This window comes from Dipodomys ordii, unplaced genomic scaffold (genome assembly GCF_000151885.1).
Source record: "Dipodomys ordii isolate 6190 unplaced genomic scaffold, Dord_2.0 Scaffold86, whole genome shotgun sequence".
NCBI lineage: Eukaryota > Metazoa > Chordata > Mammalia > Rodentia > Heteromyidae > Dipodomys > Dipodomys ordii.
This window is the reverse complement of record NW_012267302.1, coordinates 688,821-712,188: the sequence shown is the minus strand read 5'-3', so window position 1 is coordinate 712,188 and position 23,368 is coordinate 688,821. Positions and strand designations below refer to the sequence as shown.

The following is a 23,368-nucleotide window of genomic DNA, read 5'->3' as shown; positions in this document are numbered from 1 at the left end:
AACATTATTACTGTTACACTGTAACTTTAATGAGCTCTAGGTTCCCTCTGTCTCCTGCTCCTTGCAATCCTTCTGCTGAAAGGGATGGGCAACACCCACAGCCCTGGCCACACCTCACAGGCATGAAGGAGGTATTACAGAGGTCATGAGGGAGGGTCCTCAACTCTACCCCACTGGGTAGAAGAGGAAGCAAGGATCCTAGAGAGTCCTGCTGGGTTAAGCAGTTGGAGGGCAGATGGCAGCCTAGATGTGGGCTGAGGCAGGGGAGTCACCCACTCACACCAACAATGCTGTGCACACATTTGATGACTTAGGTGGCAGCAGCCTTTGGGGGCACCTTAACCCTGAAAGCCCCAAGGCAGGGGCATCATGGTGGTAGCCTGCCCTGACTGGGACTTCCTCCTTACAACTTGTGGCAAAGCACAACAGGCCTGGTAGAGACCCATAAAGATGTTAAAAATTGAGTATGAGGGGCTGGGAATGTGGCTTTGTGGGAGAGTGCTTGCCTAGCATGCATAAAGCCAGGTTCGATTCCTCAGTATCACATAAATAGAAAAAGACAGAAGTAGCACTGTGGAAGAAGCTCAGGAACAGTGCCCAAGCCCTGAGTTCAAGGCCCAGGACTGACAAAAAATTGAGTATGAGGCCAGGTGCTAGTGGTTCATGCCTGTAATCATAGCTGCTTAGGAGGCTGAGATTTGAGGATCTCAAAAACAGCCTGGGCAGCAAAGTCCATGAGACTCTTTCTCCCATTAACCAGCAAAAGTCAGAATTACAGGTATGGCTCAAATGGTATGGTGCCAGCCTTGAGCAGAAAAGCTAAGAGACAGTGCTTGGACCCTGAGTTCAAGCTCCAGTACCAGCACACACACACACAAATTGAGTATGAAAATCCAGGCATGGTGGTGTAGGACTCAGGAGGTGGAGTCAGGAGAATGGCAAGTTCAAAGCAAGCTTGGGTTAGATAGTTAGACTCTGTCTTAAAAAACCAAAACCAAACCAAATAAAACTAAATAGCAAGAGTTTCTGGAGGCAGGACACTGCAGATGGAGGCTATAGTGCATGCCTATCCAACTGGTAGACTTGGAGCCATAAACCAACTTCTTTTGGCCTCAGTTTCTCTCATCTATACAACATGAAGAACAGCTCTCCTGTAACTTACAGAACTGCCCAGAGGAGGAAAAATAGTGAAGGCTGTGAGATCAGTTAAATATGCACCTGCCTCTGGGTCTGAGCAAGCAGGTAGCGGCTGTTGCCCAAATGTGTGCCCTGTCACCACCCAATTACTACCTGTTCACCTGGCTCCTGCAGGCTGGGTCACCTGCCTGCTACAAGTGCAGAGTGTCTGTCCCAGGTAAACATCACTGGACTGACAGAGGAAAGAGAGCTTTGAAGTAGCCCCAAGGGCCATAGAGACATCATCTAGGACCTCCATATGGCAGTTCTGGTACAGCCAGCAGGATCCCTAATGCCCAGATGATTTATGGGTCTCCCTCTCCCAGATCAATAGACCACTGGTTTTAAATGCAGAGGGGGATGCAGACACTGTGGTCCCAAGGTGTAAATTAATATGGACTGTCAAGGGGCTGCCTTCCCTGGCATGAAAAGATGGCACTCCCATGAGTGGAATTGACACCTCGGGGGCACACAGCAGGTACAAGCCAGTGCAAGTTGAGGATATAGTTTATTAATCACTCAGCATCTGACGAACACATGGCACAAAGGGCAGCTGAAGCACTGCTGCCAACTCCAGGGACACTAATAAATTGGATTATTTGGTTAAGTCTACCATCATGTGACCTAGGCCTCATCTGGCCAATGCTCCAGGGCTTCTATGTGCCATGCACAAAGGACAGAACACCTGAGATCCAGGAGCTAGCAGGCACCAGAGGGCACCTGCTGAGAGCAGTGCCATGCTATCTCCTGGAGGAAACAAGGTGTGGGCAGGTGCCAGGCCTGTGGCTTCTCACCCCAACTAAGTGTAATAAAGGGGTTCCTGCCTAGCAAAAGTAAAGCACCTAGCAAAGCCCTGTACCAACTTCTTCCCTCCTTTTTTACCACTACCCACAGCTGCTGCCCAGCTCTGAGGTCCATCCCTTCGAGCCACACCTACCTAGCACCAGGTACATGCCAGGCTCAGAGCACCCCCAGTGACCAAGCCTGGTCTACACTTGGCTGTACACTTGACAGATGTGCAGGCAGCAATGGTTAAACAGCTACAGCTGGATGCATACTGGGCCTGCCCTTTCCCCTTGCCCACAGCATTGAATGGGTCACATGCACTGCTCTTGTGTATATGGGACCCCATAGCAGTGACAATGGGGGACAGCTATGTACACTGGCTAGCCATGGTATAATCCAGCCTGTCACCAGGCCATAACTGGCTGCAGGCAAGCTGTTCACCTCTCTGCCTCCTGTCCTGTCCACTTCTATAGAATAGACATGTGACTCCAAGGTGTGGTGAGGGCTTCACAAGAACCCATGTGGACAGCATAGTCTGAGCTTATAGGAAACGCTAATAATAACAACCCTAATTTAGTATTGTTATTGTCACAGAAATAAATGATTTGATTTCATTGCCAAGTGATTTCCAGGGACATATCTCCTCCCTTGTCTCTTCCTATCCTGTGACTTCTCTGTGTCCTTAAGTGCCAGAGGGACACAGGACCAGCATTTTGGGCCTCTGGCTCTGTCCCTGTCCCCAGCTTCACGTGAGGCTTAAGTCAGTGCCCTCAGACTCGTGTGTTCTCCTTCCAGCTCAAGCCCATTCCTGCAAGTAGCCTTGTCCCCACTTTACAATTGGTCATCAGAAGCCACAGGTGACAAAAGTCTATGAAAGACCTGGGCAGGGACCCAGAGCCCACTTTCCAGCTTGTCTCTGTTTCCATGAAGTAGTAGTGGGGACATGCAAGGGACACACAGACCCACAGCCATTGTCCCACCTCAGCATGGTCTCTGATCAGGCTTAGAATTCACCTTTCTCTTTGGGAAAGCCCAACAGAAGAAAAGAGAACAAGGGGTCCTGAAAGTGGGTAATATTCAGAGACATTATGGTTGCATTCTCTAACAAACTTCTACTCATCCCATGAAGGCCCAAACATAAAATCCCCATGTTAAAAGCCTGGTGCTTCCATTATGCTGACTGCACAAGCTACCATGACACTTAATACATTGAGATGTAATTACACACACAGTTACTTGTTCCTATCTTTGTAAAATTACCTTCCTTGAGGGTGAAGACCTAGATTTTAATTACCAGCATTTTACTGAATATACTCTGGGCTGAAACTCAATTACAGTGTGTAAGGACTTTTCTTATCTACACTATTGTAGCTCTTCCAACAATACTTAAAGACAGACCTTGTTGTTCAACTTCTAGATGAAAAAAAAAAATGAGGTCCAGAGAGACTGAGACACACATTTAAAGTAACAAAACTAAAAAGTGATCTCTTTTTAAAAAAAAATTTATTGGGGCTGGGAAGATGGCTCAGTGGTAGAGTGCTTGCCTTGCATGCATGAGGCCCTGGGTTCAATTCCTCAGCACCACATAAGCAAAAAAAAATCTGGAAGTGGCGCTGTGGCTCAAGTGGTAGAGCTCTAGCCTTGAGCTGAAGAGCTGAGGGACAGAGCCCAGGCCCAAAGTTCAGGCCCCACTACCGGACCCCAAAAAAAGAATTTATTACTCTGCATATCAAGTAAGATTAGGGCTTTGTTCTGGATCTGTTTGATAACTGTTTTTGTGTTCTTTCTTATTTATTTATTTAATTTTATTTTTAGGGCCTGGGTATCATTCCTTAGCACTTTTGTTCAAGGCTAGCATTTACCACTTTGAGCCACAGTGCCAATTCTGGTTTTCTGGTGATTGATTGCAGATAAGATTCTCACAACTGGGGCTGGGAAGGTAACTCAGTGGTAGAGTGCTTGCCTTGCATGCATGAGGCCCTGGGTTCAATTCCTCAGCACCACATAAGCAGAAAAAGCCAGAAGTAGCCCTGTGGCTCAAGTGATCTAGCCTTGAGTTGAAGAGCTGAGGGACAGCACCCAGGCCCAGAGTTCAGGCCCCATGACTGACCAAAAAAAAAAAAAAAAAAGAGTCTCACAACTTCCCTGTCAGGGCTGGCTTCAAACTACAATCTTCATATCCCAGCCTCCTGAATACAGGAATATGACACAGGTGCCTGGTGATTTATTTCTTTTTTTATTGTGGATCAGAGCATGGCAGATTTGATCTGGGCCTTGAAGGATGGGCAAAATTGAGTTAAACTTTAGAACTAGATAGAAAAAAAAATACTAGTCTTTCTGTAACTAGATAGATTTGCAGACTGATAGACTATTGGACAGATTCACAGACACAGAGTGGATCCTCTAGCCTACGAGAGAGTTCAGACATAAGAAAACAGAAGGTACTATCATCACAAGATGTGCTGGGATAGGCAAGTTAATACCCAATGTGTACAAGCTGGGAATGCCCAGGGTAGGAAGCTACACTTATTGAAACATCAAGGGCATGGTGTCCCCAAGCCCCTGAGGCCCCTTGATTCCTTGACCACACATTGACTGACCATTCACCTCATAGTCTCCCTCCTGCCCTACCATCTCAACACCAGGGTCACCTCCCCAGGGACCTGAGGGGTAGCCCCGAGAGGAGCGGGGAGGGGTGAGCTAGGGCCAGCTCTGAAGGTCAGTAAGGCTGGCACACGCTCCTAACAGAGGTAGTGGAGCAGCACCGCTGGGCACAGACACAGGCAAACACGTTTGAGCAAATTGGCACACCATAAAAGTCTATTACAGCAAATCAAACAGCAGTCAGCATGACAGCCATTAGCCTGAAATGAATACACGACACTTAATGAGGTCTGTGGGGCTGGCTGGGTGAATTAAGTTGCCAATTCTAGCAGGATTTCCCTTTTCTTTACGGACTTGAAAGCATCCACGCTGCCTCGTTAGGGCTTCGACAAGTGAATTGCAGGGCCTTTCACCCTGATAAAATGGATAATTACATGGAGAACAGCTTTAGTGAGGGGGAGAAGGGTGGGCGGGAGGGGGGCCAGAACAAACAAACCCAAACACACACCTGCTGGGGTGGCTTCTCCCAATCCAGAGCTAACTGAGTCCTGGGAGTGGGGCTAAGCCTGGGAGGGCAAGAGGCAGGACTTGGCTGTGAAGCCCCACCTACCCATTATTCCTAGCCTCAGCGCCTGGGGGAGGCAGCTATGGATGTCAGAAGTCCTCAGCCAAGACAACTGCCTTCAGCACTTCTGGAAACTCTAGGTGATCACCCTGCCGGCTCCTCCATCCTGGCTGGTGTCCCTGTCATCCAAGGAGTTCATTTCAAAGGCAGACTTTAGGTGTGTGGAGGTTAGGAAGGTAAGGGAGAGGATGTGATAGCGAGAAGTCCACAGGGGATCCAAATGGATGGGAGTGAGGTGGCCTGAGCCTCTCTGCCATCCTTAGAGGATAATGAAATCCTGGCAGATAAGGAGGATCCTAGATCCTGGCTTGTGGCAGCTACTGGAACCGAAGCCAGCAGAGGGACAGCGAGAGACCTAGAGTTTTACCCAGGCAGTCAGCACCTGTAGGACTAGAACCCAGGTCTCTTCTTCTATCATTCCTCCTCCCACTACTACCTCTTCTAGGTCTGCTAATAACCCCACCTCCTCCAGGAAGCTGGTGGGATTTCTCTAGTCACTCTGGTGAAACAGGGTCTTCAATACCCTGCCCTACCCTGCTCACCTGGTTCATATCTAAAGGCCTTGGCCACTGAGTTGCTTTTCCAGAACAAGAGCCTGGGGTGTTTAGGAGGCCCTGGGCTCCATTATCCAGCCCAGAGCCAGCAGGCCTTATGCTGGTCCACAACTGGGGCCTGAACCAAGAAGCTCAGTTCCAGCTCAGGCAAGGGCTGGACCCTGCCACGCCACCTCGGATCATGAGTGGCCAGGCTGCATTGCAGCTGATACCACATCCTTACTGGCCCCAGTGAGCAGTTCTAAACCAGGCCACTGAAGGATGCAGGGAGTTTACACACAAGTAAACACAGGGGCCTTCCTCGAGAGATGGTGCATCCTCTCTGCCCATCTACTTCTTAGTAGAAGGGCAGGGAGGGTACTTTATCCATTCTGCCTTTCCTACTTTATAAGACAAGGGGGACGATGGCCCAGCGAGGCTAAGCAACATGTCCTGCCAGATCTAGCAGTCTGGGAGCTAAGCAAGGGTTAGCCCTAGGATCCTCAGCCTTGAGTCCTGACCCTGTCATTCCACACTCCTGAGGTATCTCAAACCTCTGTGGAATGCCTACTCCACAGAAGACACTGAACAAGGGCTCTGTCCTTATAGGCATTAAGAGAACTCCAGGGGTTCCAACAGGGCTAGGTGCTGCCAGTCCCATCTCTGGAGGAAAGCAGAAAACTGGGCCTGGGCCAGTGAGGCTGGGGAGGAGGGACATGATCCTGTGTCCTCTTATTGCCAGTGCTACTGCTGCCCCCCCTTAAGGGGAGACAGAGGGCAGCCATGCTTGCCAGGATGGCAGCTGAGCAATGGGCCCAAGGCTCATTAACTCCCAGCCATGCCCTTGGTTTCTGAGCCCAGGCCCAAAGTGCAGGCTGGCACGTAGAGCTCCTTAATTAAATTAGGGAGACTTCCAAATGAGCAAGAATGTGGAGCCAAGCTGCAGTCCCCGGGCATGCCAGCCAGAGCACAGGGCACTGGGTTGCCATGTTAAGGACCATGAACTCCTCCACTTAATGGTTGACGATAAGCAGGGGAAAGGCCTGTATGCCTCAGGTATAGCTGCAGCCTACATATGTCCTCCAGCCTTCCACATGGGAGGAGCATGGAACCCTTGAGGAATGAGGGCTACAAGATCTCTTCATTTTGGAGAAATAGCTGACCTTTCCTGGGAGTCAGGAGGCTCAAGGTCACAGATGTGTGACCTTGGGCAAGTCTTTCTCTCCCACATCAAATCTGTGGGACATTCTCTTAAGAGTTAGTAATATAAAAGAGTTAGAACCCAAATGCCTGGTGCCAACTTGCCTTCCAGAAAGTTCTATCCTCCATGGTCCTCAGCCCAACCTTTGACAGCTGATGCCCAGAGTCCCCAAGGGCAGAGAGTTTTTTTCCTCTATCACCTTCTGGCTCTTTGTATCACTAGTTTCAGCCATCAGCCACTGTGGTGAAGGACAGCAAGTAGTAGGAACCCTGGTGCCAACGGGAGCCAGGAGCCAGCTTATTAATGAACCATTCGTAATGCAATAATTTGTACTTCTCAATTACCAGCAATGGCTTGATTTTACATGCCTGCAAACATGCTCAGACCAGAAGCCAAGGGGACATGGGCCTGAGCACAGGATGGCACAGGACTAGGGAAAGCATTTTCACAGGACTACACTCTCCCCAAATTCTGTGGGACTTCACTCTGGATAAATCAGGAAGCCAGTGGCAAGGCCTAGGAACCCACCTGGCCCACCAAATCATGAATGGGATAAAAGAAGGTCCACCACCGGCCTATCCCACCTCCTGTCCTGGTGTGGACTCCAGATGGAGGTGGGATCTCTACCAAGCAGGTTCTCTCAGGCCCTATGGCTCCTACTGTCCACTAACCCAGCTACAATCTCCACACTGACCCCTATCTTCAGAGGTGCCAGCTGATTACTGATTGGCCCAGAGTGGACATTGGGCAGGGACATGGCAGGGGAGGGTTGGAGTTGCCTGTTCCCTGGCTGATCTCCAGGTACCTCACTCTGCTAATCCGAGGAGCAGCAGGCCCCAGAACTCCCCCCCCCCAGGTGACACCCTAGACGTTCTTACCTCAGGGATGCGCACGCTGTAGGGCTGGTTGTGAAATGTGGGCGCATTGTCATTCACATCTCCCACCTGGATGTTCACCTTCCGTGTGATCACCTGCAAGAGAAGGGTAAGGACTTAGCTGCCCCTGCCTCTGGCCTCTTTCTACCCAAGGGGCCCAGGGATTGCTCCTCCCAGGGCAGCAGGGCCCTCTGGAAACACTCACCCCCTGGTGGTCACTGACAGAGAACTCCACTGTGAACTCTGACTTGGTCTGAAAGGAAAAAAAATACAATAAAATAAGAGAGGGAGGGAAGAAGGGAGGGCAGAGTTAGTGAGAAGCCTGAGGAGCTGCAGGCTGGATCTAGCCCTGGGTGAGGCTGAGAGGCTCCAGTATTGCCTGGAAGCTTGTCCAGAATTGACAGCCAGGAGCTTCCCAAAAAACAAGCACTGCCCTTTGCTTGGGGAAGGCATATAGAATATGGATTCTTCCTTAAAAGACAAGCATGCTGTGTACCAGTCTTGGATCTGCCTCTCAATGACTGCGTGATATTAAGCGAGTCACTTGACACTTCTGATGGCCACTCTTGGAAAGGCAAGAGATCACAAGGCATGGGGTTCTGTGTAAATCTTTCCTTAATTTGCTTAGAATCACTGTGCTAGAAACTTCTGCCTCTCTAGAAATTTCCATGTTTTAGGACTGTTTGCTGGGGTACAGGTTGACTGCTGTCTCCCATTCTACATGGGATGACTCCATGATTGCAGTGGCCCTTGCCTATCCAGTGTTACCCCTTTGCTTAGAACCCCCCCAACACCTCATTCCAACCCCAAGTGCAGCCATCAGCATGTACCCTCAAAGAGGGCTACCACTCAGTCAGAAAGATACATTTTCAGAATCAGAAAGTGGCCTTAGAAAAAGCCCCCCCAAAAGATGATTAAGGCCCCCGTCTGGCAGTATCTGCCCCACCTCTCCCAGGAAAGGGTTAGGGAGGGGTACAGGCAAGTCCTACCTCTCTGTCCAATGGCTGCCTAAGCCATACCACACCAGTGTCAGGTTCCACAGCAAAGAAGCGGGAGGCCTCCTCTCCAGACACGCCAAACACCAATGGATCATTGTCCATATCTCGGGCCAGCAACTGAGTCACAGATGAACCTGGAATGGCCAAGCAAGAGAGCAGAAGACGAAGATCAGGTCCATTCCTTACCATATAGTTCAAGTGGCTGGACTCCCAGCCCTGAGCACTCATCAGTAGATCTCAGCAGGTTATGGATTATCTCAAGACAATGCATTTCAGGTCTCTATCCAAGGCTCTCTTCTATCCTGGCCCCCACAGAATCACCATGTTTTGGTCATGTAAAGGAAAGCTGTAACTTCTACCTGTCCTCCTTTTTCTAATTTTGGAGGTCTCCTTCTCCAAGTAGCTTCTCTTTCTCCTCACTAGGTCCCAACACTTGGATTCTTATGTTCCAAGATGGGGCAGATAATTCAGACCTAGCCAATTAGAGTGAATATTCTCATCTCTCTGGATACAAAGATTGTCCAGTATGAGCATGTGACCAAACTAACCAATCAAAGACAATCCTGGGACTTTTGGAATTCCTGAACTGGCACTGTTACCGGCATATTTGGCACCACAGAAGCCGACCCTGTCTGAGAATGAGGACACCAAGAATGAAAACAGACGCAAGTGGTACCTTGGAGAGGCTGATTCCTGTTGGGCTGAGGCTATGTAGTGTGACTAACATTGACTCCACTCTCTAGATGTTGTAGGAACTAAACGTATCTTCTCCACTCTCCCTCCCTCTCTCCTTCCCTCCCTCTTTCCCCTCTCCCCATCCCTCTCTCTGTCCTACATCAGTTGAGTTGAATTTTTCTTTTGCAAATAGAAGAACCCTTTCTAATTCAGAATATTTTGTGAATCCTTCTGACCCTCTATCAAAAATATCTATGTGTTTACTTTGTGATAAGTACATAGAGATTAAGAAAATGTGGCATGGCCTTAAGACTACACTCCAGTCCTGTCCTCAGGCAGGGGATTGAATGGTGTCACCCCTCATTAAGTCCTGGTCCCCCTGGGCATTAGGATGCCTGGTCTGCAGCCCACCTTAGAAGCTCTAGCACAGCACATCTTTTCCTGGGACTTACAGGTTCCCTGGTGGCTTTCCGACAGGGCAGTCAGGACTGAGGTGTTTCCTAGCACAATGACAAAACCTTAAAGTTCTAGGGAGATGGGAGCAGCTGGTCACCTTGGCTTCAGGAGGTCCCTAAATCCCTAGGAACTGTGCCAAAATGTCATGAGTATCGGATATGTGACATTCTGAAGGGAGGCCTAATGTTTCCATCTGGTTCTGAAATGGACAGAGCAGAGTGATGGCTAGGGGCAAAGCCCTTCTCTCAAGTGCCCCTAGAAAATGGTACTGTCTTTTCCCCAAATACCAACTGTGCTATTTACCAGGGAAGATTAAGCCAGGGATGGAAAGAAGGATTTGAAGCATGGGGAATTTTCTCCAGGTTCATGAGCTTTGGCAATTGAACTTTCCACAGGACAGTTCTAACCTGACTGTGACAGCTAATGCTTTTGAGCCCCAATAATAGGCAGTTTCTGAGCTAAGCACTGTCTGATGCTGTCCTTACCAGTATTGTCCGTGTTTCACAGATAAGGCAACCAAGAATGATGACGTAATTTCCTTCAACCTCACAGTTAGTGAAGGGCAGATCTGAGATCTACAGTCCGGGTATCCAGGGCTCATTGTCCACCTCTGTCTCAAGTGAATTCATGTACCGCTTAGGGCCAACTAGATGCCCAGATCTCGAGAATGGAAAATCCGAGCATTCATTCAGATCCCAACACACCAGATACCACATCTATTCACTGTTCCATCCTCCTAGCAGCTCGGCCTGGAAGCAATCAGTGCCCCTGCCATACAGGTAGAATGTTGAGGTTCAGGAAGGTCAGCTAGGTGCAGCTCAGAACATCGGCAGCAAGGTGATGGGAGGTGAGCAGAGAGAGGAGTTGTGAAACCACAGAACAAAGTTGGAACAGCTCAGAGCACAACCTTCCAGAGGAAGAAGCCAAAGGCACTAAGCAAGCTGCCTATGTGGGATGGTAAGTACCAGGCAGTACTCAAATCCAGATCTTCAACACCCATGCTCCATTCAATCCCCTTCCTGAGGACAGGACTGGAGTGATTGTCTTAAGACCATGCTACATTTTCTTAATCTCTGTGTACTCCAGAACTTGTTGATGGGGGCAGGGAAGGAGTAAGTGAAAGTCCCAGACAAATGAAACACATCTCCTCATAGGTCTGCATTCCTAATGGCAAGGAATACAATGGGTGCAGGACATAGCATTTATTTTTGAGATATTACATAAAGCTGTTAGAGAATTTCCAACCCTTCCATCATCAAGCACAGGAAACACTGAACTAACTCTCAGGCTGTGGGCAGTGATTCCACAGTAAGCTTCGGCCAATATGCATCCCACTCTTCCATATCACAAGGATCCATGCCAGTCTGTAACCCCCAACCCCGTGCCCCTCGGCCCCACTACCCAGACCTCACTTGCCAACTTCCTTCCAGGTAGAGGGTATGAAGCCAAGCTGTGACTGGCTGAGGAAGATTCTGGGAAGGCCACATTGGCTCTCCAGCCAAGGTCATGTGACTCGGCCTGATAATCCCAAATGGCTTTCTCAGACCTGACACTCAGGTCCTCCCAAGAAGGGGGGCACTGAGCAGGACAGGGATGGGGCCATCAGCTGCTGTCACCCACCCTGTAATTTCCTGGACTTTTATCCATTTTCCCCTCAATTATGTGCTACTCAAAATGGTCCTTTTCGGCTTCCTCACAGGCTCTTGCCTGCTCACGCCTTCTTTGTGTCCTAGGTAATTGCTGGTGACCTTTTCTAAGTGTACTAATTAAAGGTGCCGATTTAATATTATATTTAAGACAAGATGCCCTGCAATTTTCCAGCTGGACACACATTCCTCTGCCCAGTACTGCTCTGCTGCTCAATTCCTCTGTAGAGGCTAGGTCTGGAAGCCAGGCTCACTTCCCCACCAGGAGAGGTACCCAGACAGAGACTACCACTGCCTTTATTTATTTATTCATTTATTTATTTGTGTATGTATGTGCCTGTGCCAGGAATGGGGCATGAACACTGGGCTTAGGCACTGTTCATGAATTCTTTTGCTCAAGGTCAGTCTTCTACCACTTGAGCCACAGCTCCACTTCAGGTTTCTTTGGGTAGTTAACTGGAGATAAGAATCTCACAGCTGGGTTCTGATGGCTCACGCCTATAATCCTAGCTAGTCAGGAGGTTGAGATCTAAGTATTGCAGTTCAAAGCCAACCTGGGCAGGAAAGTCTATGGGACTCTTATCTCCAATTAACCACCAGAAAACCAGAAGTAGTGCTGTGGCTCAAAGTGGTAGAGCATGGCCTTGAGCTGAAGAGCTCAGGGACAGTGCCCAGGCCCAGAGTTCAAGCCCCACAACTGACTAAAAGAAAAAAAAAGAGTGTCATAGACTTTTCCTGCCTGGGCTAACTTCAAACATGATCCTCAGATCTCAGCCTCCTAAGTAGCCAGGATTACAGGTGTGAACTATTAGTGCCTTTTCTACCATTCCTGCAGAAATGAAGCCTGTTAGCAGGGTTCCACTTCAGGCCACTACTCAGGTGAACTGTCCCAGGTGGTGACCCCACACAGGGTCTTTTTCCCACCCAAGAAACTGAGACAAGAACCTTGTATCTCAGGGCTACAGGGCACTGTGGGTGCTTTTCATAATGACAAAATACAAATCACATGAAGTTTACCATTGTAAAGATTCAAAGTGAGACTAAAGGTTGGTAAGTTTAGGGGAGGAGTTCAAAGATACAACTCCTGTGAACAACTACTAAACTATTTACCAAAATGAGTATAAAATGAAACAGAAACATGTTTTGGGGGGAAAAGCAAAGGGGGGACACATGAAAGGAGGGAGGAAGGGGAGAAAATGCAGTCATTATAATCAACATACATTATGGAAAAATTGAACTATGTCACTTGAAGGTAGGGATGAAGGGGTCAGATGGGGGAGAAAATGGAAGAAGTGACATTGATCAAGAAGTATTGTGCTATAATCTGACTTCTGGAATTGTAACCATTTTGTACAACTACTTAACAAAAATTTTTTTAAAAAATTTAAAGCAAGCAATTCACCACAAGTCATCCTGATATTCCTATCAGGGACATTTCATAGAAACAGAACTATTTAATATGTGGCCTTTCGTGTCTTGTTTCTTTCATTTAGTATCATATCATGTTGTGGTATATATTACAACCTCATTCTGTTACTGGCTGAATTGTGCATATGTAAATGTAATATGGCCTCTTTACCCAGTGTTCAATGGGAGGACTTCTGAGTTTTGCCCACCTTTTGGCTATGAAGAACAATGCCTCTGTGAATATTTCTGTTTGAACACTTATTTTTAATTTTCTGTTTATACACTTAATTAAGAGTAGACTCACTGGGTTATCTGGTAGTTCTATGCTTAACTTATTGGGGAGTTGCCTAGTGGTTTTCCACAGTGGTTGCACCAGTGCATGCTCCTACCAGCAATGAACAAGGACTGGAGTTCTTTGCCATGGTAAGGAGGATCCCCAATAATTCACAAGTGCCAGGGCCCTGATGATGGCACTGTGGGGGCTGGTAAGGCATCCATAGAAGATGCTGTTAGTATCTTGTCCACTTCTCCCTCCCTTCCACTGCCAGCCCCATTGCCTTTGTTTGAAGATTTCTGGCCATCACAGACAGACAGCCCTTCCCCACACAGGCCAGGGCAGAAGGGCCAGGGAACAAATGCTGTCATTCATTCAGTGGATGGCCATTAGAAGCCTGTGGGGAGAGAGAGAAGTGTCTCTCAGGGGGTAATCAAGAAGCAGATGTTCTATACTGGCTCTGGGAACTCCCTAAGGATTAGTCTCCAGCTGCTACAGTGGTGACTAGTTGATGCTATGGTTTAAATTCACCTTTCCTCCCCCCACCCCAATCGTGGAAACTTGATTTCCAGATTCATACCTTGTTGGTATTCTGAGATTCTTTTTTTTTTTTTTTTTTTTGCTTATGTGGTGCTGGGGAATCGAACCCAGGGCCTCATGCATGCAAGGCAAGCGCTCTACCACAGAGCCACCTTCCCAGCCCCCTTGTTGGTATTCTGGAGGTGAGACTTGGGGAGAAATTAGGATCAAATAAGGACATGAAGGCAAGGCCCCATGATGGCATTCATGGTTCTATCAGAAGAGGAAGAGAGACCCAAGCTAGTAAGCTTGCCCTGTATTGTAATGTGATGGCTTCTGACATGTTCTGATGCAGAGTGAAGGCCCTCCACAGATGCTGGCACCACTTCCAGTGTCCAGAACCATGTGCTCACTAAACTTCAGTTCTTTATAAATTATCCAGACTGGGGTATTCTGTCATAGCACAGAAAGCAAAGACAATCGGTAGTATATCTTCTTGGCCTTGCCTCCCTTGGTCTTCCTGTCTCCATCTCAAGTCCTTACTCCCTAGCAGTGACTTCTCCCCAGTAAAACTTCCTGCCCTTAGGTCCTCTTCACAATGTCTGCTTCTCCTCAGAATAAGACACCATGAACACTTGTGCATTGGAACCACTGACAATGCTGATTCTCAGGCCCTGCTGGCTAAGTTAGTTTCAAGGAACAGAGAACATGAACTTTTTAGATAAGAGCAGAACTCTCCCTGCATGAAACAAATATACAGCCATTCTTGGAGGTCCTGGTGCTGTTTATGACTAGGAGATATTCAAATATTTAACAATGGGCATCCACCAATCAGAAAGTCTGCCAGCCATAAACAACAGGCTGCTGAGTACTGCCTATAAGTCAGCTTGCTTTATGGCTCTCATTTTAAATGCAGAGGCAAGCTCCTCCAGTCCCAGGATGATTTAAGGGCTGAAGTCTTCAGGCTCTTAGCTCAATCAGTGTAGCCAGAGGTCTCTTTACAGTTAAGTCCCCACCCTCATGGAGATGGGATACTTGAGCCAACCCAATAAAGGCTGGCAGTTGGCCTGACCCCATGAGTGGTGGGCAGAACATTAAAAAATTTTATTTTATTTTAATGTGCTGGTACTGAAGCTTGAACTTAGGGTTTTGTGGTGCTGTCCCTGCACTTCCCCCCTACCTCAAGGCTGATGCTTTACCACTTGAGGCATACCTCTACTTCTGGTTTTTTTGGTGCCTAATTGAAGATAAAAGTCTCATGAAGTTTTCTGCCAGGGCTATCTTTGAACTGTGATCCTCAGATCTCAGCCTCCTGAGTAGCTAGAATTATAGGTATGTCACCAGCACCTAACTGTTAAACACATACACACACATACACATACACATATTTTTTTAAAAGAATTCATATCTCTGCAGCGCCACATTCACAATAGCAAAAAAATGGAAATAGCCCAAGTGTACAGATGGATAGATGGAGCACAGTCTGTAAACAATGGATTATTTAGTTCCAAAATGGAAGAAAATTATAACATATGCCACAATACAGATGAACCTGAAACATGATGCTAAGTGAAATAACCTATCAGAAATAAAGACAAGTGCTGTGTGATGTTACTGTTACCAGGTACCTGGAAGAGTCATGGTCATAATCACAGAACACACAATGTTAGTTGCCAGGGGCTGGGGAGGGTGGAGTGGAGAATTGCTGTGTCATAGGTACAAAGTTTCAGTTTTCAAGATAAAGTACTAGAGATAAGTTAAACCACAGTGGGAATGTACTAGATGCTCCTCAACAGTAAACTGAAAGCTGGTTAAGAAGATAGATTTTGTCATGTCTATTTAAATACATAAAACTTAAAACAACAACAGCAAAAACACAACATGGTTCCCCAGGCCCTAGTAGCCACATTCAGTATGATCCTTTCCATACACATACTTCCCTGTTGTATCACCTGGGCCCCTGGGGTTAGCTCCTTGGGCACATGCACTCCCTACTGCTCTGGAACAGACTCAGTTTACAGTGGGCTCAGAGCCTGGCCTTGCTTGTTCTGCTGAGGATAGTTTTGCCCTGGTCACTACAGGCCAGTGCTCTCAGTGGTCACCCTCAGATATTGGTTGCCACCTCTGAGAGGTCCTCCTCAAACACTTGGTGAATCAAACAGCTTATCCAAGGAGATGTGTCCCTGTCCCAACTTAAAGTCCTTCCTCTCTGACATGGAGTGTTTATTCCCTTAGTTTGGGGCTGCCTATCTCAACCTCCAGCAGCCCCACAAGTACATTTGTGTCAGGCGTGTGGGAGCAGCTGCCTGGCTGCCACATTTCCTGTTGTATTCCTCAGCATAACACAGTGTGGTGGGCACCTCAGAGTCATTCAATAAACAAAAGAATGAGTCCTGCTAACTGCCAGAGGTGTTGGGAGAGGATGGCCCCCAAAGCCATGGCAAGAGAAAGAGAGAGTAGAGTGAATTAATTATGTTCACTAACGGACAGGAAAAAGCAGGCTAACCAACAGCATTTGGCTTTTGACACTGGTGAATCAGTGTCAGGAACTGCTGGGAGTTTAAGTCTTCTGTGTTCTCTCCTAGGGGGTCAGGGCTGTGTAAATTTTCCTGATAGCCAAGTACCCCTCACCCTAGGACACTGTATCTTATCCTGGAGGCAGGGGCCTTGGTAGACCTGGGGATCTGTTCAGCAAACCACTAAGATCCCTGAAAAGTACAGGGCTGGGCACACATGCTACACTGTAGCCTCAGCTATCAGCAGCCAGCCACATCTGTCTTCCAAGCAAGGGGCAGACAATCATAGCTTCCCCAGTGGTCCTGCTTGTCCCATGCTGACACTGAGATGACTGTTATTATTATTATTGTTGTTATTTTCATGAGGGGTGAAGGCTGGGACTGGTGTGTTCTGCTGCTGGCTTGTGCAGAGCTTGTAGCTCTCTACTTTCTGGCTGCCTGATTAGGGAGGGCCAGAAACTCCGGCAGGACAGTAGCAGGTTGAGCAAGGCTTAATATTTTATTTTTTTCTGAATTGGGGAAGGAATTTGAAAGAATTCCAAACAATGAGAAGGGAACTGTGGAATGAATGATAGTGGAGGGCTCATGGAGCCTAGAGCATGCTTTTGATTCACCACACCCCCACAGACCCCACCCATCCTTTCTCCAGCAAGCAAACCCAAGTTCCTTCCTTCTCTATCCAATGCCCTTCTCAGCATGGATACAATCCTACCAAACACACTCCCTGGCCATTCTGCCAGGCTGCTGCCAGACTTCAAGTACACCTGGGGTCTCGGGCACACACATACCTGTGCTGTTCCTTCTCTAATTCCCTCTCAGATCAGGGCTGGCCTTCATGCATGCTCTATATACCCCCTCTGCTATGAGATTCTCTGTGCTCCTAGATCTATCATTTGGCCTCTGCAAGGTGGCTATGTCACCTTGGGTAGATCACCTTACTTCTCTGAGCCTCAGTTTTCTCAGGCAGGCATGCTGACCCCTTTGTTGAGGGCTACTGTGAGTGACAGGGAGTGAGAACCCTTGTGCTTCCTTCCCACAGGAGGCCATCACCCCTTGAAAGTGGAGGTTGGGATTCTGGGATCTGCTTGGCAATCTCCCTTCTCTCCTTCACCCCTCTTCCTCCAACTATAGCTCCTCTAGGGGCCAAGGAGCTAGCCAGTCCCCACCTCTGCTCATACAGACATTACTAGTCAATCCCTGCCCCCTTTCTGTGGAGACTATAGTCTATTCCAGAATCCTTTACTACATTGGGTTCCATGCAGCTACTTTAGTCGATCCTAAAGGGCACATAAAAGCAGACCTTTTACAGTCTGAGACTTGAAAGGATTTGTTCTTGTTGTGGTCTACGGTCTTTCCCCATCCAGGATCTGAGGATCCAGTGCTCTGTCCCTACCTGGCTCAAGGCAGGCAGAAGGGACAGGATCAAGCACCAGGTCTATGGGCCAACCCAGAATAGGCACTAGTTGTGGTTGAGAGAGCAGGGGCCTCTCTCACCTTGCAGAGGGAAGGATGGGGCTAGGAGAGGCTGGGCCAGAGAGACAGAGATGGCAGCCCCAATTCTAAGGCCATAGGTTACCACCAGGCTCTCCCCTCCTGCAGCAGCAGCATTCCCACTCACTACCCTGCAACTTCACCATGACTACAGGCCTACTACGTGGAACTCACCCATCTCCTCTGACTTGGGTCTCTGCCAGAACCAGGACTTCTGCCTTTCCTCTCCTAGGATACCCCCCACCTCCCAAAGCTGGAGCTTCATTTCCCCTCCCATGATGGCCCCCAGCACCCGCCTGGCCTTGCAGCCTATAGTCTCATTTGTCTCTCCTCTAGGATCTGACAGCCCCTTAAGAGCCCCTTAAGGTCCCAGGATAATCTCATTTGTCTTTGGTGTTCCTCCCTTCCTCCTGCATTGTTCAGTCTCCTTCTCATTAATGCCCTAGGTTTGAACTCATCGTGACCACAGGGGAACCTTTGATTTGTCTGGTGGCCCATCAGAGGCTGTCTCTACCCTCCTGCAGGATGCAAAGGGGCAAAGTGGGGACTGACATGGCTCCCCTCTCAGGCAGATTGCTCCCCACAGGCCAAGCAGAAACCCCTCCCCAGGTGAAGCGACAGGTCTTTGTCTGCAGATCCACCCCCACTGAGCCCTCCCACAGCTGTGCTTGCTCAGGGCAACCCACATGTCATCTGTGGGAAGGAAGCACAAGGGTTCTCACTCCCTGTCACTCACAGTAGCCCTCAACAGAGGGGTCAGCATGCCTGCCTGAGAAAACTGAGGCTCAGAGAAGTAAGGTGATCTACCCAAGGTGACACAGCCACAAGGTAGCAGAGCCAGGATTCAAACTCAAGCCTACTCAAGTTAGATTCCATCACTCTACCACTTTTCTCACAAAGCCTTTTTTCTTCTTCTTTTCTTTTCTTTCGTGTGTGTGTGTATGTGTGTGTGTGTGTGTGTGTGTGTGTGTGTGTGCTAGTCCTCTAGCTTGGTCTCAGGGTTTGGGCACTGTCCCTGAGCTTTTTTTGCTCAAGGCTAGCACTCTACCACTTAAGCCACAGCTCCACTTGTGGGGTTTATTTTTGTAGTTAATTGATCCACTTGTAGTGTTTATTTTGGTGGTTAATTAGAGATAAGAGTCTTGTGGACTTTCCTGCCTGGGCTGGCTTCAAACAGTGATCTTTAGATCTTAGCCTCCTGAGTAGCTAGGATTACACAGGTATGAGCCACCGGTGCCTAGCTTACTCATTTAAATTCATGATGGGACAAGCTCCTTTCATAGGGCTGGGTGGTTCAATGTCAAGTCTACCATCCCCAGCTGCACAGGTGGCTGGGCTGACTTGGTCCCCAGGTGACTTGGTCCCCAGGCTCCACATGATGCTCTTTGCCCCTCCCGCCACACTTTGCAGTCACATCAGTTAGCGTTACTGTTGTATTACACATCTGTTGACTGTTCCTTTCCATATGCAAGGCAGACGGGTGCTGGACACTAGAGATTAGAAGGCTAGAGACTGGAGACTAGGCCCCACTTTATAGTCTCGTTGTCAAATTTGGGCAACAGCTACCATAGAACTAGCAGCCACAGTCCAAGGAAGACTGGATTTTTTTTCTGCATAGAAATAGGAGTCTAGACATGAAATGGCCATGAATTAGGAATGTTCTATCTGACCTTCCTGAGTCCTTGCTACAACTACCAAGTGTGTGCACAGACCTGCGTGCGCGTGCGTGTGTGTGTGTGTGTGTGTGTGTGTGTGTGTGTGTAGGTGAGGGTGAAGGTAGGTAAAGTCCTTTCTCAGGGCCTAGAGAGCCAAGCAGTAGTTACCAGATTTAATAACAGTGGTAACAGTGGGGTGGGTAGTTTTTCCCCTCTCCTGAAACTTTTCAATTCATTGAACTGTTCAATTAACTTTACAAAAGGAAATGTGGAAAAATGAAGGCAAATTGAACTTGACATTATCATTAAAATAAACAGAGCACTGTGGGTCTTTAGAAGCTGCCAAAGAGATATAATCCAAACACTGACAGGCCCAAGTGGGCGGCTTCCTGCTCAGAGGTGACCCTGCTGCTGCTGCCCTGAGCTCCAAGTCACCAGCCACACTGTGCATGCATCATGTGGGAGCAAGGCTGTGTCCACATAGATCATCATGAAAGACCCTGGTGACAGGCCAGGGTGGGGTGGGAGGAGCACTTATCACGGAAGGCATCACAGGGCTACAGAAGCAGCACTGAAGGCATTCTCACAATTGTTGAGGTGACCACCAGGTCTAACTGGTTTCTGTGGTCCCTCAAGCTTCAACTGGAATCTGAGAGACTGTGCAGTGAAGGATGGTCTATCATCAGTGATCCTCAACCTCTCTGCTACTTTGGAATCACTTGAGCTTGTAAGCAATGCCTGCACCAGTGCCTCACACCCCTTCTGTCCAGCTTACTGGTCTGGAATCCAGTCTGGACCCTGGATGCTTTCAAATCCCCAGGTGTGTCTTCTACTAGAGCACCAGGTTAGATGCCAGGAAGGAAACTGGCTTCTCAGGACCCTCCACACCCTCAATCGTGGGACTCCAGATACTGTGGGTATCCCCAGGCACATTCAGTCTAGGCCAATCCCCGGGCAAGGCAATTTACATATGTTCATATTTCACGAATCATTAATTCCCTGAAATGCTAACTGGCACTCCATGAAAAAGCAGTACTTGGTCACATAGATGCAGAAACATTATATTCAGAAAAGCCAGACTTCCTCCCTGCAGGACCTCTCAAGCCTTGATGGTACTAATGGGCACTGCAAAGCACCAGCTGCCTCAGAGGCTGAGGAAAAGTCAGCTTCCCCACACCGACTTACATATACTTGCTGTGTTCAAAACTTTCCAAATTCGTGTGTGTGTGTGTGTGTGTGTGTGTGTGTGTGTGTGTGTGTGTGCAGATGCTAGGGCTTGAACTCAGAGCTTTTCACTTAAGGCTGGCATTTTACCACTTGAGTCGCAGCTCTACTTCTGGCCTTTTGATGTTTAATATAGGAGATAAGAGTCTCACATACTTTCCTACCTGGGCTGACTTCAAATTTGATCCTCAGATCTCAACCTCCTGAGTAGCTAGGTATGAGCCATTACTGTTAGGCTCCAAATTCATGTCTGTCTGTCTTCCTGTCTGTCTATAGTATATCAACCTGATTTCTTATTTAGTATGACCTGTGGAGTTTCTAAAAATTAGGATTCTTAGGCCTCATGCACTAAGGAATCCTTGTTAATTAACTACTCCAGTGTAGGGTCTGGATGTCAGAATTGCATTAAATACATCATTTGGTCCAATATGGAGTAAAATTACAAACTCAGGGTCTGAGCAGTGATTCTCAAATTGCAGGGCCCACCTGGCAGAAGGAAGGTATGTTCACAGTGCAATATTTCAGAGTTTCTGGCTTTTTATCTCTAACAAGTTCTCAGCACATGCACATTTGCAAGACAATGGGCTTGAGCTTCCCTCTGCCTTGATCCCATCCATTCTTCTTGAAGGTAATCTGGTTCCATGACATTGGGGCCTTCATGTGTTACTTCAGAATCTCCTGGTCTCTGTACTTCCACTGTCTAGCTCTTAAGCAGAGACCCAGCTTGGCTTTCTGTCACCTTTCCTCAGCAGAAGAAAGGTGCAACCAAAGGCAGGTGAGAAAGATACCTTCTCTAGCCTATGCTCCCTGCATCCCATGAAGGAGCCAGAAAAGGGCCTCCAGGGCCCACCTCCTCCCCAAGGAGACTCATAATTACGCACAATGATCATCACACCATTCATTTTGCCCTAAAATTAATATATCATGTTGCGAATGATCTTGAACTAATTTATCACAAGATTTATGAAACTTGCACTTTTTCTAATGAGATTTATGCAAATGCCATTCTTGCTGCTGTTTGTGTGTGTGTGTGTGTGTGTGTGTGTGTGTGTGTGTGTGTGTGTAAGTTTTGACAAGGAAGTGAGAGTCCAGCACAGCTGGTAGAGGTCCCACCCAGATTCAAGGCCCTAACAGATGGTAGTTCTGGCCAGTGGAAGACACTGGTAAGTAGGCAGCTTCAACCTTCCCACTCACTGGCTCCTATTACATTTCTCTTCTGCCACACCCTATATTCACCTGTGCCTAGGGTTCATCATTAGGACGTACCTGCTGCTCAGGTAGATGGTACAGGAGGGAGGCTAGATCTCTCACCTAATCAGAGGCCTTCCTGGTGCTTAGTCTGTACACAACTACAGGGTGATTTGTCCTGCTAGCCAGGGTGCAGGTGAATAGGTGAAGCACCCAGGCTGCAAGATGGAAGGCAGAATGCCTCTTAGCTGCTTCCCATATCTGCACAGTTCTAGAGCATCTCCTGAACTTCTGTGCCTAGATCCTAGCTTGCTTCATCCTAATTGCATGCAAAACTCCTTTAGTATTTACCTCCAGCATGTGAGGAAAGTATTTCTACACTTAGTAAGGAGAGAGGGTCAGACAGACTCCATAGGTGGAGTCCGGATTAGAATCCAGGACCTGATGTCCTGAAACTATGTTCTTATCACTATAGGCACCAAAGATTGACAGGTGCCCTTTCCTTCTGCTGGTACCATTGGTACCATTCCATTGCTATCCATATACCTTCCTTATAAAGAGCATAGATGAAAAGTGGGAAATCGGTCCCAATAGCCTTTGAGTAGCCCAAATGTCCTGACACAGAATAAGTGCACTAATGCTCAAGTCCAGGTCCTGCCTCTGCCTGTTTACTCAGCAAACAATTATATGACATTGCTTCTTTATCATTTTTAATCCCTAATAATTCCAAGCTGGTACATGAACCACAATAGGAAACAAACTAACAACAGCATTTGCTGCCCATCAAAGGAAAAGCCCCCAAATTCTGTCAAATGTGAGAATTTAAAATAATCCCAGTCCCTTCCTAGCTTCTGTCAGTGGCAATGCCTCATCACAGAATGTGGCTCAGGGTGATATGTTCAGCCATGTGCCAAGAAAGGGCTGAATAATGAGTCACCCCTATGGAAGAAGGCAGGTACATAGATAATAGATCTTATGAATATTCTATGCAAGTCATTATAATTAAAAAAAGGTTTCCTGCTTAAAGGAATGCTTCCCAAAGTGTATTTCATGAATCATTAATTCCCTGGGAGACTAACAGGCACTTCATGAAAAAGCAGTCCTTGGCCACAAATATACAGAGCTATTACATTAAGAAGAGTCTGGATAGACTTCTCACTTGCAGGACCTTTCAGAGCGTTGATGACAGACATTAACGGACACAGTGTCTGTCACTAACTGGGCTGGAAAAGATTCAGCTTTCCCCAGATTGATTCCACCAAAAAGCCCTTTCTTCCCATATCATATCAAAGGATACCAATGGTTCAAGAAATGGGAAGCATCAAATATAGTGAAAGCAGGGGTTATACTGTGGGGGAGGGACATACAAAGCAACAAAGAGATAATCTTATAAATGCGTTAGAAACACATGTATGAAAGAAAAAACATTAAAATACATAGCTAAGGGTTCATTTTCCTGACATCACATTATCTGACCTTTTCCGCTTGACTCGTACATATACTAGATATTGCAAATAAG

General features: G+C 47.7%; 1 protein-coding gene across 6 annotated transcripts in view; it reads right to left on the bottom strand.

The window, feature by feature from the left end:
• Cdh23 (cadherin-related 23) overlaps positions 1-23,368 on the bottom strand; it is a 323,607-nt gene that overhangs the window by 260,009 nt on the left and 40,230 nt on the right. For all 6 annotated transcript variants that reach the window (XR_001175416.1, XM_013025633.1, XM_013025635.1 and 3 more), the window contains exons 3-5: positions 8,790-8,932; positions 8,006-8,053; positions 7,804-7,896 (exon numbers count right to left, since the gene is read on the bottom strand). Coding sequence is in view for 5 of the 6 variants with exons in the window: in XM_013025633.1 (XP_012881087.1) it covers positions 7,804-7,896; positions 8,006-8,053; positions 8,790-8,932 (284 nt within the window). In the remaining variant the exon portion in view is untranslated. The remainder of the gene's footprint in view (positions 1-7,803; positions 7,897-8,005; positions 8,054-8,789; positions 8,933-23,368) is intronic.